This window comes from Hyaena hyaena, unplaced genomic scaffold (assembly GCF_003009895.1).
Source record: "Hyaena hyaena isolate Hyena2069 unplaced genomic scaffold, ASM300989v1 scaffold_261, whole genome shotgun sequence".
Classification (NCBI taxonomy): Eukaryota; Metazoa; Chordata; class Mammalia; order Carnivora; family Hyaenidae; genus Hyaena; species Hyaena hyaena.
In genome coordinates this window covers 1,490,660-1,508,976 of record NW_024080893.1, presented here as the reverse complement: position 1 = coordinate 1,508,976, position 18,317 = coordinate 1,490,660, and the positions used below count along the sequence as shown (strand labels likewise).

Below are 18,317 nucleotides of genomic sequence, written 5' to 3'. Positions count from 1 at the left end.
TTAGGTCATGATCTCGCGGTTCATGGGTTCGAGCCCCGCGTCGGGCTCTGTGCTGACTGCCAGCTCAGAGCCTGGAGCCTGTTTCAGTCTGTGACTCCCTCTCTCTCTGACCCTCCCCTGCTCATGCTCTCTCTCTCTCTAGAAATAAATTAAAAAAAAAAAAAAAAAAAAACCTTAAAAAAAAAGAAAGAAAGGAAGGAAGGAAGGAAGGAAGGAAGGAAGGAAGGAAGGAAGGAAGGAAGGAAGAAAAGCTCTATTCATATTACTAATGTGAATTCTGTTCTATCTTATTCAAAAACTATAAAATGGATGCTTAGATAAGGCAATCAAAAATGTGACAAGTATTTCCTTTATGTGGGATTCTCTTGTTAACAAATATCTTTATAAATGCCCAACTTAGTGCCTATGTAACTAATACAAGTGCAAAAGAATTTTACAATTTCTCCTTTAGGAAATTTAGCAGTGAAAAGATCTTTGGCAGAATAAAAACAAAAATTATCAATTCTTCATCGTTACCTTACTTTGAGAAACTCTAGAAAAACTATAACATGAGCAAACATTTAACAAGTGCACCTGTTCATTGACTCTAGAATGTGACGGTCCATGATGAATAAGAATCTTCACAATTTCTACATCTCCTTTCCAGGCAGCCAGGTGAATGGGAAAATAACCTTTGTTGTCTGCTACATTTGTTGATGCCTCATACTGAAGTAGTTTGAGAACTATGTCCCTAGAAGGGGGAAAAAAGCAGAAAAAAAAAATGCTAACTACACAGATTTCTTTAAACAGATAATGATGAAAGTATACCAGTTGCTGGTTGGCAATTGAGAGCAAGAGACATAAAATTGGGTTTAAGAGTTAGCCTATTCAACATTTGGCTATCTTACTTACCTGGAAAACCACCACCACCATACATACACAAACAGAGCATTGACTAACCAATGGAAGTACTTAATAGAATTCATTTGGGCAAAATTTATCTAATTTCATAACTGAATAAGTAAAACATTATCTTAAGATATCTCCTGTTTTTTTTAAAAGAGTTTTTCCCAAACAACCCATACCTGAGAGTTACTGTGAAGGAAAAGCTGAGGATAAGCAAACTCCTTATTTACAAAAAGAAAAAAAATCATACTACCAAGAGACATTTGGAGAATTTATACATCATTCTACAGAGTGGGAATAATGCATTGAAGATGCATATAAAAAAGAAAGCAGACAGCACAGCAGGAAAGGAGGAAATTTTTAATTTTTCAGACATGGCACACAACATATTCTGAATATGTGTTATTCATACTTCTGCACTTCTTCATCTCTCCTTCCAAGCTTAAGAAACTATTTCAGGTCATGATCTCACAGTTCATGGGATAGAGCCCTGCATTAGGCTCTGTATTGACAGCACAGAGCCTGCTGGGGACTCTCCATCTCTCTCTCTCTGCCCCTCCCACACACACATGTGTGTATATTCTCTCACAAAATAAACAAACATTTTTAAAAAATGGTTTCAAGAAGAAATTCATTCATGAGACAAGTTCCACCACTGATTCAACATCAGTTGATATTCAATATATCCTACCTATAGTATTTTGTACTCAATCCACACCAAGTTTTTAAAGTAAAAATTCTGAACTCTATTATCTGACTTCAGGAAGAATTAACAATTTTTGGTAAACATTATATTGAATTTTGTATCAAACAATCAAAAACAGTAATTCTAAATAAAAACTGCATTTTTACCTGAAAGCATTTATGAAGCAAATTCTATTTAAATTCACTAAATGAAATCCTATACTGGTATACAAATACATGCATATATACATATATAAAGTTGTTTCTCTTATAGAACAAATCACTGGTAGTAAGAACAAATGCAATACAAAGAGCTAAATTTAAGTATTTCATGAAGCCACTTTAAATATAAGTAACAAATGAGAAAAATTGGGAAATCTGAAGTTAGAACTATAATAGCTACCCTCCACAAACATACAAAATAGACATGATACAGCACAACATTACAGTGATAGTTAAATACAATGTCCAGAATGTGATCTAACCTTGTGAAGGGGAAGGGGAAGAATATACCACCCCAAAATATGTCTCTTTAGCATTAGGATTATTTTAGGTTGATTACTTTTAAGAAAGAGTAGATGTTGGGGCGCCTGGGTGGCTTAGTCGGTTAAGCGTCAGACTTTCGCTTGGGTCATGATCTCGCGGTTCGTGGGTTCGAGCCCCGCATCTGGCTCTGTGCTGACTGCCAGCTCAGAGCCTGGAGCCTGCTTCAGTCCGTGACTCCCTCTCTCTCTGACCCTCCCCTGCTCACGCTGTCTCTCTCTCTCTCCTAGAAATAAATAAAACATTAAAAAAAAAATTTAAAAAAAAAAAAAAAGAAAGAGTAGATGTTGGAAAAGCTCTGAAAATGGACTAAAAGTTACCCTTTTGTAATAGACATTTAAATTTATAAGAGAAATCTCCATTTGTAAGGAAGTGTCTCTCTTCTTGTACCAGAAAATGAAAGAAGACTATTCTATATCTCTGGAACTCTTATCAAGGTCTCAGGCAGCTGCTTCAATTTGTGTAACAGCCCCATAACTTATTTACTGTGCTTTTCCTCATAACCTCCCATAACTAGTTCCCTGCCACAAACATCACTTCATCTGTAGCAGGAAACGGTATTTAAAGTGGTGGCAAGGGCCATTTCAGGGAGTTAATTTAGTTTTTCTGGGTATGTCTCATGTATACAAGAGGTATACATGTTATTAAACTTGTTTTTCTCTTGTTAATCTATCTTTTTATTATGGGGAGAGGAAAGGGAGTTCCTCAGCCAAGAACCTAGAATGGTAAAAGGAAAACTATTGATCCTCTACAGATGAAACACTACACTTAACAGATAAATGTATGAAATCATGATGAAAAGAACCAAAAATATGTTGTAGAAATATTTAGAAAGTTCCAAGTAGTCCTAGATTTTCTAATGATAAGATTTTAGAGAAAATAAGAATAAATCTATTTTAACATTCTTTTGGTTCTTAAGAACTATTATTATAAGATCTGAATTTAGAAAATTTGGATTTGAGGGGCGCCTGGGTGGCTCAGTCCGTTAAGCGTCCGACTTTCGCTTAGGTCATGATCTCGCGGTTCGTGGGTTCGATCCCCGCGTCGGGCCCTGTGCTGACTGTCAGCTCAGAGCCTGGAGCCTGTTTCAGTCTGTGACTCCGTCTCTCTCTGACCCTCCCCTGCTCACAATGTCTCTCTCTCCTAGAAATAAAAAAAAAAAAAAAACCATAAAAAAATAAAAAAAGAAAAAAGAAAATTTGGATTTGAGTCCCAGCTACACAAACTACCTAACGATGTGACCCTAGAGAAATTATTTCTCACTTTTCTTTTTCTTTTCTCTAGGGGATATAATAATGATAATAATACCTACTGGTCAAGATTGGTAAGAGCTTTAATTGAAATCACAGAAAAGAAGCTACTCAATAAATAGTAAAGCACTACACAAAATTATTAGTTCTTGCCCCGAGTAAAAATAAAATCCTTTAAAAATAAAAATTCTTTCAGCAAATCACCTTTGTAAAAATGAAATCTGAAAATGAGAACGACATTTGAAGGTTATCCAGTTCATATATTTCTCCTCACCTCTCTGCCATGCAAGAGTTACTATACCGGTTTTCCATTCTGAGATAAATAACTACAATGTGGTAAAAAGGATTAAATACCTCTGAATAACAAAAGGAGCTACAAATCAGACCACCTGGTTTAAGTTACAAACTCTACTATTTACTAATTTGGTTATCTTGAGCAAATCAAATAACCTCTGTCAGTCTTTCAGTTATTGTTAAAATAGAATTTAGAAACTACCTCTTCCTTCCAATTTCAATGGGTTGTGGTGTGAATCAAATGAAAACCAGGTCGGGGTGCCTGGGTGGCTCAGTTGGATAAGCACCTGACTTTGGCTCAGGTCATGATCTCATGGGTTCATGGGTTCGAGCCCTGCATCGAGCTCTGCTGTCAGCTAGCTCAAAGCCTGGAGACTGTTTCAGATTCTGTGTCTCCCTCTCTCTCTGACCCTCCCCTGCTCACACTGTCTCTCTCTCTCAGAAATAAATAAAAACATTAAAAAAATGTTTTAAATGAAAAACATCATGGTTGTAAAATTGTATGTAATCAAATATTATTCTCAAGGCAAGCTACGGCAATGTTTACCAATCCTAGCAATGATTTTTAGTGAAACATTTCAACATTTAAATAAAAGGTAAAACAATACCAAAAGAAGATACAGTTAAATATGTGGATCTAAAAAGTGGAATTTATATCACAAAATAGGCTTCTCCAAATTTATTTATCAGAGAAAGATACTTATGTGAAGAGTTTTAACTTTATTCCTCAATGCCTAACCAAATAAAAACATATTCTAAAACTTCTAAAAGCATTTCCTTTCAAAGGGTAAAGAGGATAGTTTAAGGGGTTCATCAATCCTAGTTTCTTTTACTCCCACAAAATCCATTCAGTTTCATTTGTTCGCTGGCTCAATTCTTTTTTTTTTTTATTTTATTTTATTTTATTTTTTTTTTACAAATAGTTTATTGTCAAATTAGTTTCTACATAACACTCAGTGCTCATCCCCAAAGTGCCCTCCTCCATGCCCATCCCCCCCTCCCCCCCACATCCATCAGTCCTCAGTTTTTGTCAGCATTCAAGAGTCTCTCATGGTTTGCCTCTCTCCCTTTCCCCCACCATTTCCGCCCTTCTTCTCCCCCTTGTTCCTCCGTCAAGTTCCTCCTAATCCTCCTATACGTGCAAACATATGATATTTGTCCTTCTCTGCCTGACTTATTTCGCTCAGCATAACACCCTCAAGGTCCATCCATGTTGCTACACATGGCCAGATTTCATTGTTTCTCATTGCCATGTAGTATTCCATGGTATAGATAAACCACATCTTCTTGATCCATTCATCTGTTGATGGACACTTAGGCTCTTTCCATGTTTTAGCTATTGTGGAGAGTGCTGCTATGAACATTGGGGTACATGTGCTCCTATGCCTCAGCATTTCTGTATCCCTTGGGTAAATTCCTAGCAGTGCTATTGCTGGGTCATAAGGGAGTTCTATTGTTAGTTTCCTGAGGAACCTCCACACTGTTTTCCAGAGGGGCTGTACCAGTTTACATTCCCACCAACAGTGTAGGAGGGTGCCCGTTTCTCCACATCCTCGCCAGCATCTAGAGTTCTCTGATTTGCTCATTTTAGCCACTCTGACTGGCGTGAGGTGGTATCTCAGTGTGGTTTTGATTTGTATTTCCCTGATGAGGAGGGATGCTGAGCATCGTTTCATGTGTCTGTTGGCCATCTGGATGTCCTCTTTGGAGAAGTGTCTGTTCATGTCTTCTGCCCATTTCTTCACTGGGTTGTTTGTTTTTCGGGCGTGTAGTTTGGTGAGTTCCTTATAGATTCTGGATATTAACCCTTTATCTGATATGTCATTTGCAACTATCTTTTCCCATTCCGTTGGTTGCCTATTAATTTTCTGGGTTGTTTCCTTGGCTGTGCAGAAGCTTTTAATCTTGATGAGGTCCCAACAGTTTATTTTTGCTCTTGATTCCCTTGCTTTTGGGGATGTGTCAAGTAAGAAGTTGCTGCGGTGGAGGTCAAGGAGGTTGTTTCCTGCTTTCTCCTCTAGGGTGTTGATAGTTTCCTGTCTCACGTTCAGGTCCTTTATCCATTTTGAGTTGATTTTTGTGCATGGTGTGAGAAAATGATCTAGTTTCATTCTTCTGCATGTTGCTGTCCAGTTCTCCCAACACCATCTGTTAAAAAGGCTGTCTTTTTTCCATTGGATATTCTTTCCTGCTTTGTCAAAGATCAGTTGGCTGTATACTTTTGGGTCCACTTCTGAGTTCTCAATTCTGTTCCATTGGTCTATGTGTCTGTTTTTGTGCCAATACCATACTGTCTTGAGGATGACAGCTTTGTAGTAGAGGCTGAAGTCTGGGATGGTGATACCTCCCGTTTTGGTTTTATTTTTCAGTATTACTTTGGCTATTCGGGGTCTTTTGTGGTTCCATACAAATTTTTGGATAGTTTGTTCTAGTTTTGAGAAGTATGCTGGTGCAATTTTGATTGGAATTGCATTGAATGTGTAGAGTGCTTTAGGTAGTAATGACATCTTAACTATATTTATTCTTCCTATCCATGAGCATGGAATGTTTTTCCATTTCTTTGTGTCTTCTTCAATTTCCTTCATAAGTTTTCTATAGTTTTCATCATACAGATCTCTTGTATCCTTGGTTAGGTTTATTCCGAGGTATTTTATGGTTTTTTGTGCAATTGTGAATGGGATCAGTTTCTTGATTTCTCTTTCTGTTGCTTCATTATTGGTGTATAAAAATGCAACCGATTTCTGTACGTTGATTTTGTACCCTGCAACTTGGCTGAATTCTTGGATCAGTTCTAGTAGGCTTCTGGTGGAGTCTGTCGGGTTTTCTATCTAGAGTATCATGTCATCTGCGAAGAGTGAAAGTTTGACTTCCTCTTTGCCAATTCTGATGCCTTTGATTTCCTTTTGGTGTCTGATGGCTGATGCTAGGACTTCCAGCACTATGTTAAACAACAGTCGCTGGCTCAATTCTTGTTGACATTTTCTACTAATGTATGTGATACACATTCATTCTTTATTTATCAAGAAGACTGATGAGATAGTAAAAAATCTAACTTACTGACATTTGTATTATGTGGTATTACCACTACCTAATATCTAAACCTGAAAAAACTAATCTGTATGCCTATGAAATTGCCTTCGGTAAAAACACTAAGATACTAACTAAATACTAATATATTTAAGGTTTTTTTTAATTTATTCATTTTATACAATTTATTTATTTGTAAATTTAAATGTGTGTTTAAATTTTTATTTAAGTTTTATCTTTCATTTTATACAGAGATATCAGCTAATGAACTGGCATGGCTCAGGTTTCTAATGTGAAAACATATCTGTGAAATATAAAGTTATATTTCTTATCTTTTTTTAAGATTTCATTTTTAAATAATCTCTACACCCAACACAGGACTGGAACATACAACCCAAGATCAAGAGTCCCATGCTCTACCTACCGAACGAACAAGTGATGCACCCTAAAGTTATATTTCTGAACAAAAATGTACCTGTCAGTCTTACGGAATGATAAGTAAAATATTAATCAACAAATTGCTATTAATCTTTCTTATGATGTATCCATGTAGATCACAAGTAATATGTATTAAACAGACCCTTTCCATCCAGAATCATTAAGAATAAACTAAATTTGGAGTACTATGTATAGTATTTAAGTTAGAAGGGTATTTATGTAACACTAGGATCCCACCAAATCAGAATTATTAATTTTCATTTTTATTTAAATTGTACGTTATACCTCCCAGTGGTATCAACAAATGAACATGTTGACTGTGTTTGGTTACTAGGCATGAAATATTAAGTAATACTGTTGAACAATGTTTATAAAATAGCAGAGAAGTAACCTCTATATCTTAATCAGAAAGTGCCATTCTTTCTTATATGTAGCATTTGATAAATAAGAATTGCTCTAAAATCCTAAGTTAATGTGGTTGATGAGATCACAGAAAAAATAACTCCATTTCCCAGGAGTAAATTAAGTTCAATAACAATGTAATTTAATCACTGCAACATTTTGCAGCCTGAAGCTAATATATATTTAAGTTGAGGTAAAAGTAGGAATTCTAAAGTATTGATTTTTGCTAATATATTTAATTTGTTTCATTTTCTGATAGATATAAATATACTTCTAATTCATATGAAATGTCTTTTTAAGAAGTTTCAGGATATGTTCTGAGCAAAATTAAGTTCACTGGGAAGTTTCAACATTCAAATTTCTTTACCTCAAAAGCAAATTGCCCTATAATTGAAAAATAACCAAAGACATTTATTTTGTTCCATCTTCACTTACTTGTTAGTAGTCTAAAGAACTCTGAAGTAAATGCAAGTCATCTTTATATGGATACAGTATTAACAAAGTAATGAAATTCTCAAATTAATTAAGGTCTTTTTGATTTCAAACTTTCTTGAAGATTTTACTTCTTAACAGAAATAGAGTTGCAAATTCAACATGGTCAAAAGACTTTAGGACATACACTCCATTTTCTAACTGGAGCTTCTTTTTATACTGAGTTTATGTTCATAGATTTCCAGAAAGAAATAAGAGCAAAGTTTAGCTAGTTAATATCCTTATCCAAGAAAGAGCAATCATATCAATGTTATTTCTAGGTTATCCAAAGAGAAACTTCATGGACCAGACTGTATAAATTTTTAGAGGAAGTTCTCTCCTTTCATTAGAAAACGTAAGAAAGACTAAATCAAAAGTACACATACCTTACTACCTGGATTCTAGAAACTATTTGAGATACAGTTTGGATTTCAGATAATGGAGTCTAGAATCCAAATATTAAATATTTGAAGCATGAGAGGCAAGAACAGAAAATACTTAAACCCCACACATATCAAAGAACACATATATTTCAAAGACATAAATGATAACAATTTAGTGCTGACAATTTTCTAAACAGCATCCAAGAATCACAATGTGCCCAATATAGTTTAATGAGATGAAGAAAGAAAGAAAGAAAGAAAGAAAGAAAGAAAGAAAGAAAGAAAGAAAGAAAAAAGAAAGAAAGAAAGAAAGAAAGAAAGAAAGAAAGAAAGAAAGAAAGAAAGAAAGATGGAGGGAGGGAGGGAGGGAGGGAGGGAAGGAGGGAGGGAGGGAATAATTTGCTAAGAGGAGGAGAAGTGAAATGTGACTACACATGTTTAATATTTAGAGTGAACAATAAGATTATTATTTAAAAAGAAAAGGTGAGAAAGAAGAGGGGAGGAAAGAAGAAAGAAAAGGAAAGGAGAAAGAAAGGGAAGGAAGAAGGGATAGAAGGAAGGAAGGAAAAAGGGAAGGAGGCAGGGAGGAAAGAAGTGAGGAAAGGAGGGAGAGAGGCAAGTATCCAGGCAGAAAAGCAGGCCAGCTGCCTGGCTAATGTCTACTCAGAAGAGAATTAAGAGAACCAAATTCGTAGCAAAAATGCATGAGAGAGAAAATGAATCCTCCATATTTTAAAAAAGAAAAACAGAAATAGGTCTCTTGCCTACCTATTGAAATAATTTATAATCATTGCTAGTGGATTTTGTTCTATGGACTATGGTGGTTGTTTTTTTCTATCATTTGAAGGTAATAATGTTCTACTCCGCAATTACAAATGACCCAGGAAATCACTAACAGAAGTACATTTTCTATTGTGTCCTGATTTGACTAAGTGAGATGAATTGCTCATTATGAAATAATGTATTTCAGGTACAAGTACTATTCCACTTGAGGATTAACTAGAGTTGATCAACAAGAGCCCCTGGATATAATATGGGCATAATTCGCAGTATGAAGGCTTAGACCATATGTTGAAGGTAGGGGAAAACCCTGTGTTCAGAGCAAAAGAATAAACTACAGAACCCTGTAATATTACTTCTAGCTCTATGATTCCATGAACCTTAGCCTAGAAATCATAATGTTTTCAGAAACAATCTACAGACGATGGCTATAACAACAATAGCAACAAACATGAAATGATGTGTTTCTGTGCTAACTGCAAAGGCCTGCTTAGGAAGAATACAAAACAATCAATTGTTCGTTACCTTGCTAAGTGAGAATAACAAAGGCAAAGAATAGCAAAGCCAAAAATATATCTGGCTCTGAGATATATTCTATGACACGTTTTTCTCCTTCAAATATCTTTTCTTAAACCAATATTAAAATTAGCATTCTATGTAAACACACAAGTTGATGAGAGACAGCCTAGAAATAGATAATAGAACAGAGAAAAGCAACCAAGAATTTAGGAAATTGATGTGCATAGAGTCACAAAGGGAAGATAATGTAGATTATTGGTAAAAGCATGAACTTAGAACTAAAACACTTAAACCCAAGACACACTCTCACCTTAATATCTAAGTGACCACTATGTCCTTTAACCAGAATGGCCTTGTTTCTCCATGAGGGGAGGAGGGTTGGGCTGAATAAACCATTTCTAACTATAAAAATTCATGAGTAATTTAAAGTCAACAAATCTTACACTCTAGATGAAAACCTAAATTTCAGAATTGTTGTATCATAGTACATAACTGAGCCACAAATACCAAAACAGTGTATCCTAAAATGTAATCACTGAAAGGAACAATGGAAAATATCCAGCCTATATAGTTAGCACACTGAATTGAGCACTAGATGAATTAATTAAATGGCTAAAGGTCACAGAACCAGCAGAGATTGGAAGATGGAATCAGAATTTTTCCTGCTTTTTTCCAATGCCTGTACAAGGACACTGAGTAAAATCTTTCTAGAAAATGTTAGAAAGATGGGATCTTAAAATAAAAGCAAAGCTGAGACATATATAATTCTCAGAGGATATCTACAATTGAAGATATATTAAAAGATATCTAGTCAAATCACTGATCTCTTTATGAGCATGATCTTAATGATTGATATTCAATTCATTTAAATTATCTTTACTTTATAAATTGCTAATAGAAACAAATAATTATGCAGTGGGCATAGGGAAAACATATCTCAATGGTTAGAAGTTAGAACTTCATAGGCCATAATGTATAAATAATAACATTTACTAAACAGTGAAAATCATGGAGGAATATGAATGTTAATCCATTTTGGAATATTATTTTGAGAAGTACTTATAATGACAAGCTATGATATAACAAGAAAAGTAGTATAGCTCCATTGCTCAGGCCTAAGATCTTCTGTCCATTAGATTTGATAGTCTGTCTTCCCAGTTATTTTCCCACTGGAATTTCCTCTGAATACACAATTAAGATGACCAAAGAAGACATCAGCATTATGTCTTGTCTGTCTTTGGGCTGATTTCATTTGCTTTTATTCCTGATGACTCAGGTACAAAGAAGAATAAATAGTAATTCCTTTAAAACATTCAAATGGTGGTGATCTGGACCCATTTTCCACTCAATAGGACAACAATATAGTTTGAAAAAGACCCAGCAAATAAAAGGTGCTAAGTTAGATGGTATAAGACGATATAATATAGACTCAGAACTGGATAAAAAGAAATGTATTTTGGGAATTCTAATACTAAGATTCCAAGTAATGAAACATTAAGTTTATGATTATATATACAGTTATATACGGATAGGTATAGATATACCTCCATATCCAAACGGAATGATAATGCTAGATTTATGCAATAAGTTTGAAGATAAAAATATCACAATGATCGATGACAAAATGATAAGTTTCTTGTGTAAAAACTTTAAGGCCATAAAATGTGATCAAGTGTGACTTGATCCTGTGTGTCAATTCATAGAATAAAAGAAAGGTTAGGTAGGAAAGCAAAAGGTAACTAGAATTTTTAACTTTTTTTTTTTTTGGTATCTATCATTTTTAAGGCAATATTACCATATTTAAAAAACTGAAGTGAAATGAAATGATCCAGATCTGGGAAGACTAATTTGGATCATTAGAACAAAGGAAAAACAGACAGGAAAGACTAACATAAAAAGAATCCCTTTTGTTCTAAGACGGGGGAGGACAGGACATCTGAATCATTCAAAGGACTCCTCATACTGTGACTCTGTCACTAAACCTTAAGGTAAAGTATGTAAAATACTAGAAATGAAGTGATGGTTATGGTTACACGTTATTTCACTGTCCATACTGTAGGCTACCACATTACTGAAACATAGTTCCACAGAAAGAAATTTAAAACCTCAAAGACTATCTTGAATGACAAAGAAAAAGCATTTTAAGTCAATGTGAAAGATTTTGAAGTGGTTCATATAAATGCCTGAGACTCATATTCATAGTATGAATCTATCAAGATTTTACTCTTGGGGAATACTCCCCACATTTGATAAAGACAGCCAAAAAAAGGTAGGATGGCATTACTAACTGGTTTTATCCCATTCCTTCCCAAAAGTTATGTATAACTAACATGTCCTATCACTTCTTTCATTCTCTTTATGGGGTATTTGACTATTTTAGAACAATTCTCTCAGTTTACACTCTGCACATAATCAACCACAGCAACATTCTTACCAAGTTTAACTTGTCAGTGTTGCCCCTGGTGCTCTTCAAATTCACCTAAGCCCTGGGGACTCATAGCAACATGACACAGGTCTCATCAACATAATAAAGTTCATCACAGGTAACTAAATACACAAGGATTCTAGTCCAAATAAGGAGCACTTACTTATGTCCATTTAAGGCTGCATGGTGTAAAGCAGTGTAACCCGAACTGTCTGTGCAGTTCACATTGGGGCCTCGCCAGATGCTGCAAATAAAGCACAAGTGTAGAGTTAACAGTTAAGCAGAGTCGTGCTTTGAAAAACAAAGAGAAGCCTGATAGTCCCACAGTCAGCAGCATGTTGCATATGAAAATCTTAGTCATGTAGAAAATGAATGCCATCTTTCATGCATCCTCCTTAGAACAATAATTTATTTGATGTAGGAAAATTATTAGGGAATATAACCACATTCAGAAATTATTAGTGAATGTAGGCCTACTGCCATGTATTAAAATCTGAATACAAAAATTCCTCATTACTTTATTTCATTACTTACATATCGGAAGCAATTAACACTCAGCTAATGTAGTCTATACCAAAGAATAAAGATTCAATGACACCTGCCTCCTCCCTTTTAACACAATCCTTCTGAGATGGCAGAGATTTATATAAGTTAAAAGGTATTTCTGTATTATGGGAAGAATATAAACTCATCTTGCTATTCAAATGCTCCCAAGAAACTAAGTATTTCATACTTGAAAATATAATTGAAGATTTTGACTGCTGTAAACCAGAAGATTCTAACAGTTCTAAAGTTATCATTTTACAGAACAACATATTTTAGAGACAATGTAACTATGTAAAACAGCCCATTTTATCCTGACACTATTACTACAGAAACTATTTTTAGCTTTTGAAAACATAAGGAATTGAAAGCCACTTTTTCAAAAGTAGATCAAAAAATTACTTTATTTGGCATTCATGACAATATTAAAGCCACCAAAACTAAGGTCTAGAGAGCCCCAGGGAAGGCGGTAGAAGAGGACCCTAAATTCACCACCTCCAACAGATACAGATAGATAACACTCAAATCAGCACAAATCACGTAGAAAATGATCCAAAGACTGGCAGAACAAACTCCACACCTAAATATCAAGGAGAGGTCACACGGAAGAGGGTAGGGTCTAGCCACCAGAGGGAGGGAGCTACAAACACAGGCATGTAGAGAGGTAAGAAACAGACTATCAACAGTGGAGAGCCTGCTCAAGGAAGACAAATCCCCACAGCATTTAGCTATGAAAATCAGAATGCTCGAATTTCATGAGTTTCTACAACCAGCAGGACTTAAAGCCTGGATCTTAATAATCAGTGGCAGGGCTCCTTGAGAGTAAGCACAAAGGGTAAAAGGAAAATGAGTCCCTGCCCTTAAAGAAACACGGAACAAATAGTTCTCAAAGATACAGCTTAGAAGCAGCAGTTTGAGAACCATCTGGAGTGCACAGGAGGGAGAGTCAGTTATTAATTTCAGAGTTCCTGAGGGACTTCTCCAGGAACAAGAGAGCTGGCAGGTGCCATTTCACTCCCCCAATCCCCAGAATGCACACAGCCATGTGCAGTGGCAGAAACAGCAGGGTGCAGACATTCACTACTTAGTGCTTACGATGCACCCTGCTCCCTTTTAAAGTCATACCTGCCTTAGTTCAGGTGCTGCAGGTCCCCTCTCCCAGAAGACCAGTGCAAATCTTGTCAACACTGCCTCTCCCAACCTCTCATGGAAGACAATGGCACCTTTTTTTTTTTTTAAGTGATTCCTTTTTTTTTTTTTTTTACAAATAGTTTATTGTCAAATTAGTTTCCACATAACACTCAGTGCTCATCCCCACAAGTGTCCTCCTCCATGCCCATCCCCCTCCCCCCCCCATCCATCAGTCCTCAGTTTATGTCAGCATTCAAGAGTCTTTCATGGTTTGCCTCTCTCCATTTCCCCCACCATTTCCCCCCTTCTTCTCCCCCTTGTTCCTCCGTCAAGTTCCTCCTAATCCTCCTATATGTGCAAACATATGATATTTGTCCTTCTCTGCCTGACTTATTTCTCTCAGCATAACACCCTCAAGGTCCATCCATGTTGCTACACATGGCCAGATTTCATTGTTTCTCATTAATGACACCTTTTTTAAAACTGCAACCCTCAACTGTGGAGTTCCCTTGCCAGCCCAGGTCTCAGCAGCAGCTACATGTTCCCTGTGGAGGAGGACAGGTGCCATCTCATTAAAAGTACACACCCTGCTCACTACTCTCAAGAGCAAGAGACTGCCTGGCATTTCTAACACTAGGAAACAGACACAGACAGGTAAAATAAGACAGGTAAAATGAGGATTATGTCCCAAATGAAAGAAATAGAGAAAATTACAGCAAGAGACATAAGCAAAATCGATATATGTTATTCCTGAAAGAAAATTCAAAGTAATGAGTATAAAGATACTCACTGGACTACAGAAAAGATTGAAGGACATCAGTGAGACCCTTAACACAGAGTTAAAAAAAAAAAAAACAATCAGAGATGAAGAAAATAGTAACTGAAGTGAAAAATATACTTGGGCACCTGGGAGGCTCAGTCCATTAAGGGCCTGACTCTTAATTTTGGCTTAAGTCATGATCCCAGAATTGTGGGATCAATCCTCACATTGGGCCTGATGCTAATCATGGAGCCTTCTTAAGATTCTCTCTCTCTCTTTCTGGATCTCTCCCTTGCTCATGTGCTATAACTCTCTCTAACATAAAAAAATATATATGCATTTATTAGAATAGGCTAGAAGAAGTAGAGGAATGAACTAGCAACCTGGAAGACAAAATAATGGACAGTAATCAAGTTAAGCAGGTGAGAGAAAAAAACTATACAAAATGAGAGTAGACAGTAAATTCAGACTCCATAATCATAATAATATTCTCATTAGAGGGATTCCAGAAGGAGAAGAAAAAAGGGGGGGCCAGAAGATTTATTTAAAGAAATAATAGCTGAAAACTTCCGTAATATGGGAAAAAAGGCAGAGAGTTCCCCAACAAAATCAACCCCAGGAGGTTTACACCAAGACACATAGTAATTAAAAGGGCAAAAAGTAGTGATCAACAGAGAATTTTAAAAGCAGCAGGAGAAAAGAAGACAGTTACATACAAGGGAAACCCCATAAGGCTACCAGCAGATTTTTCAGTAGAAACTTTGAAGACAAAAAGGGATTAATATGATATATTCAAAGTGCTAAAAGGGAAAAATCTAAACCCAAGAAGGCTCTATCCAGGGAGACTATCATTCACAATAGAAGGAGAAATAAAGAGGGGCGCCTGGGTGGCTTAGTCGGTTAAGTGTCCGACTTTCGCTTAGGTCATGATCTCGCAGTTCGTGGGTTCGAGCCCCGCGTCGGGCTCTGTGCTGACTGCCAGCTCAGAGCCTGGAGCCTATTTCAGAGTCTGTGTCTCCCTCTCTCTCTGACCCTCCCCTACTCATGCTGTCTCTCTCTCTCTTAGAAATAAATAAAAATTAAAAAAAAAAAAAAGAAGGAGAGATAAAGAGCTTCTCAGACAAACACAAAAAAACAAAAAACTAAAGAAACTGATGACCACTAAATCAGCCCTACAAGAAATATTAAAGGGGAAGGCATGCCTGGGTGGCTCAGTCAGTTAGGCATCCAACTCGGTTCAGGTCATAATCTTGCAATTTGTGAGTTCAAGCCCTGTGTCAGGCTCTGCGCTGACAACATGAAGCCTAGAGCCTGCTTCAGATTCTGTGTCTCCATCTCTTACTCATGCTCTGTCTCTCTCTGTCTCTCAAAAAGAAATAAAGTTTAAAAAATTTTTTAAAGAAATATTACAGGGGACTCTGAGTAGAAATGAAAGACCGTAAGTGAGACTATGAAAAGTAAAAAACACAAAAGCACTAAAAATAAGTATATTCGTATGATTCAGCCAAAGGATTCACAAAATAAACTGTTGTAAAATATAATACCATTTATGTAAAATGTACTGAGGAGAAGAATAAGGAAAAAATGGGTTCAACCTTAATCGGCCATCAACTTCATAGAGACTCCTATATGGAGGTGTTATATACAAACCTAATAGTAACCAAAAAATCAAAAACCAGTAATACACATGCAAAGAATAAAGAGAAAGGAATATCACTAAGAAAGCCAGTAAGCCATGAAAGAGAGCAGAAAGGATCAAACTACCAAAACAACTATAAAACAAATAACAAAATGGCAACAAATATCTATTGAAAATTACTTTGAATGGGGCGCCTGGGTGGCTTAGTCGGTTGAGCATCCGACTTTCGCTTAGGTCATGATCTCGCGGTTCGTGGGTTCGAGCCCCGCGTCGGGCTCTGTGCTGACTGCCAGCTCAGAGCCTGGAGCCTGTTTCAGAGTCTGTGACTCCTTCTCTCTCTGACCCTCCCCTGCTCACGCTGTCTCTCTCTCTCTCCTAGAAATAAATAAAAAATATTAAAAAAAAAAAAAAAGAAAATTACTTTGAATGTAAATGGACTAAATGCTGCAATCAAAGACATAGGGTGACAAAGCAGATTTTTAAAAAGATGAATCTATTTAGCACCTTACTAGAGATTCACTTCAAACCTAAAGATACCAGCATATTGAAGGTGAGGGGGTGGAGAAATATTTATCATGCAAATGGACATCAAAACAATGCTGGGATAGCAAGATTTATATCAGAGAAAATAGACTTTAAAACAAAAACTAACAAGAAACAAAGAAGAGCTCTATATAATCATAAAGGGAACATTCAACAAAAAGATATAAAAATTGTTTAATTGCACCCAACATGAAAGCAACCAAATACATAAAACAGTTAATAACAAACATGAAAGGAGATGCCTTGGTGGCTCAGTGGGAAAGCATCCTACTTCATGATCATCAGGTCATGACCTCACAGTTTGTGAGTTCAGGCCCCAATGTGCTGATAGATCAGAGCCTGGAACATCTTTCAGATTCTGTGTGTCTCTCTCTGCCCTTCCACTGCACGCTCACGCTCGTGCACACCTCTCTCTCTCTCTCTTTCTCTCTCTCTCTCAAAAATAAATAAACATTAAAAATAACAATAACAAACATAAAGGAATTGATAGCAATACAATATTAGTAGGGGACTTTAACATTCCATTTTTGTCAATGGACAGATCATCCAAATAGAAAATTAACAAGGAAATCATGCCTTTGAATGAAACACTGGACCAGATGGATTTAAAAATATATACAGAAAACTCAATCCTAAAACAGCAGAATTCACATTCTTTTCAAGAGCACATGGAACATTCTCCAGACTAGATCACCTATTAAGCTACAAAACAAGTCTCAACAAATACACAAAGATCAAAGTCATTCCATACATCTTTTCTGAAAGCAATACTATGTAACTAGAAATAAGCCACAAGAAAAAATCTGGAAAGAACAGAAATACATGGAGATTGAATAACATACTACTAAATAATGAATGGTTCAACCAAAAAATCAAAGAAGAAATCAAAAATTATACAGAGAAAAATGAAAACACAATAGTACAAAATCTATAGGATGCAGGAAAAGTGGTGCTAAGAGGAAAGTTTATAGCAATGCAGTTTGACCTCAAAAAGCAAGAAAAATCTCAAATAAACAACCTAACCTTACACTTAAAGGAGCTAGAAAAAGAACAATATATAAAACAATCAGGAGGAAGGAAGTAATGAGTAGAACAGAAATGTATGACAGAGAAACTAAAAAAGAAAAAAAAAATAGAACAGACCAATGAAACAAAAGCTGATTCTTTGAAAAGATCAACAAAACTGATAAGCCTGGAGCCAGAATCATAAAAAAATAAAGACTCAAATAAACAAAATCACAAATGAAAGAAAAGAAATAAGAGACACCACAGAAGTACAAAGGATTGTCAGAGAATATTATGAAAAATTATATGCCAACAACTTGGACAAACCAAAAAAACAATGGATAAATTCCTAGAAACATATAACCTACCAAAACTAAAGCAAGAAGAAACAGAAAATTTTAACAAATTGTTGACTAACAATTAAATTGAATCAGTAATCAAAAAACTCCCTCCTTCCCAAAAAAAGTCCAGCACCATATGTCTTGGTGATTTCACCCAAACATTTAAAGGAGAGTTAATACCTATTCTTCTCAAACTATTACAAAAAATACAAGAGGAAGGAAACCTTCCAAATTCATTCTATGAGGCCAGTATT

General features: G+C 35.9%; 1 protein-coding gene across 1 annotated transcript in view; it reads right to left on the bottom strand.

Moving 5' to 3' along the window:
• LOC120240752 (ankyrin repeat and sterile alpha motif domain-containing protein 1B-like) overlaps positions 1 to 18,317 on the bottom strand; it is a 928,108-nt gene that overhangs the window by 762,277 nt on the left and 147,514 nt on the right. Inside the window, exons 2-3 of the mRNA XM_039245581.1 lie at positions 12,265 to 12,345; positions 574 to 730 (exon numbers count right to left, since the gene is read on the bottom strand). Of these exons, the coding sequence (XP_039101512.1) occupies positions 574 to 730; positions 12,265 to 12,345 (238 nt within the window). The remainder of the gene's footprint in view (positions 1 to 573; positions 731 to 12,264; positions 12,346 to 18,317) is intronic.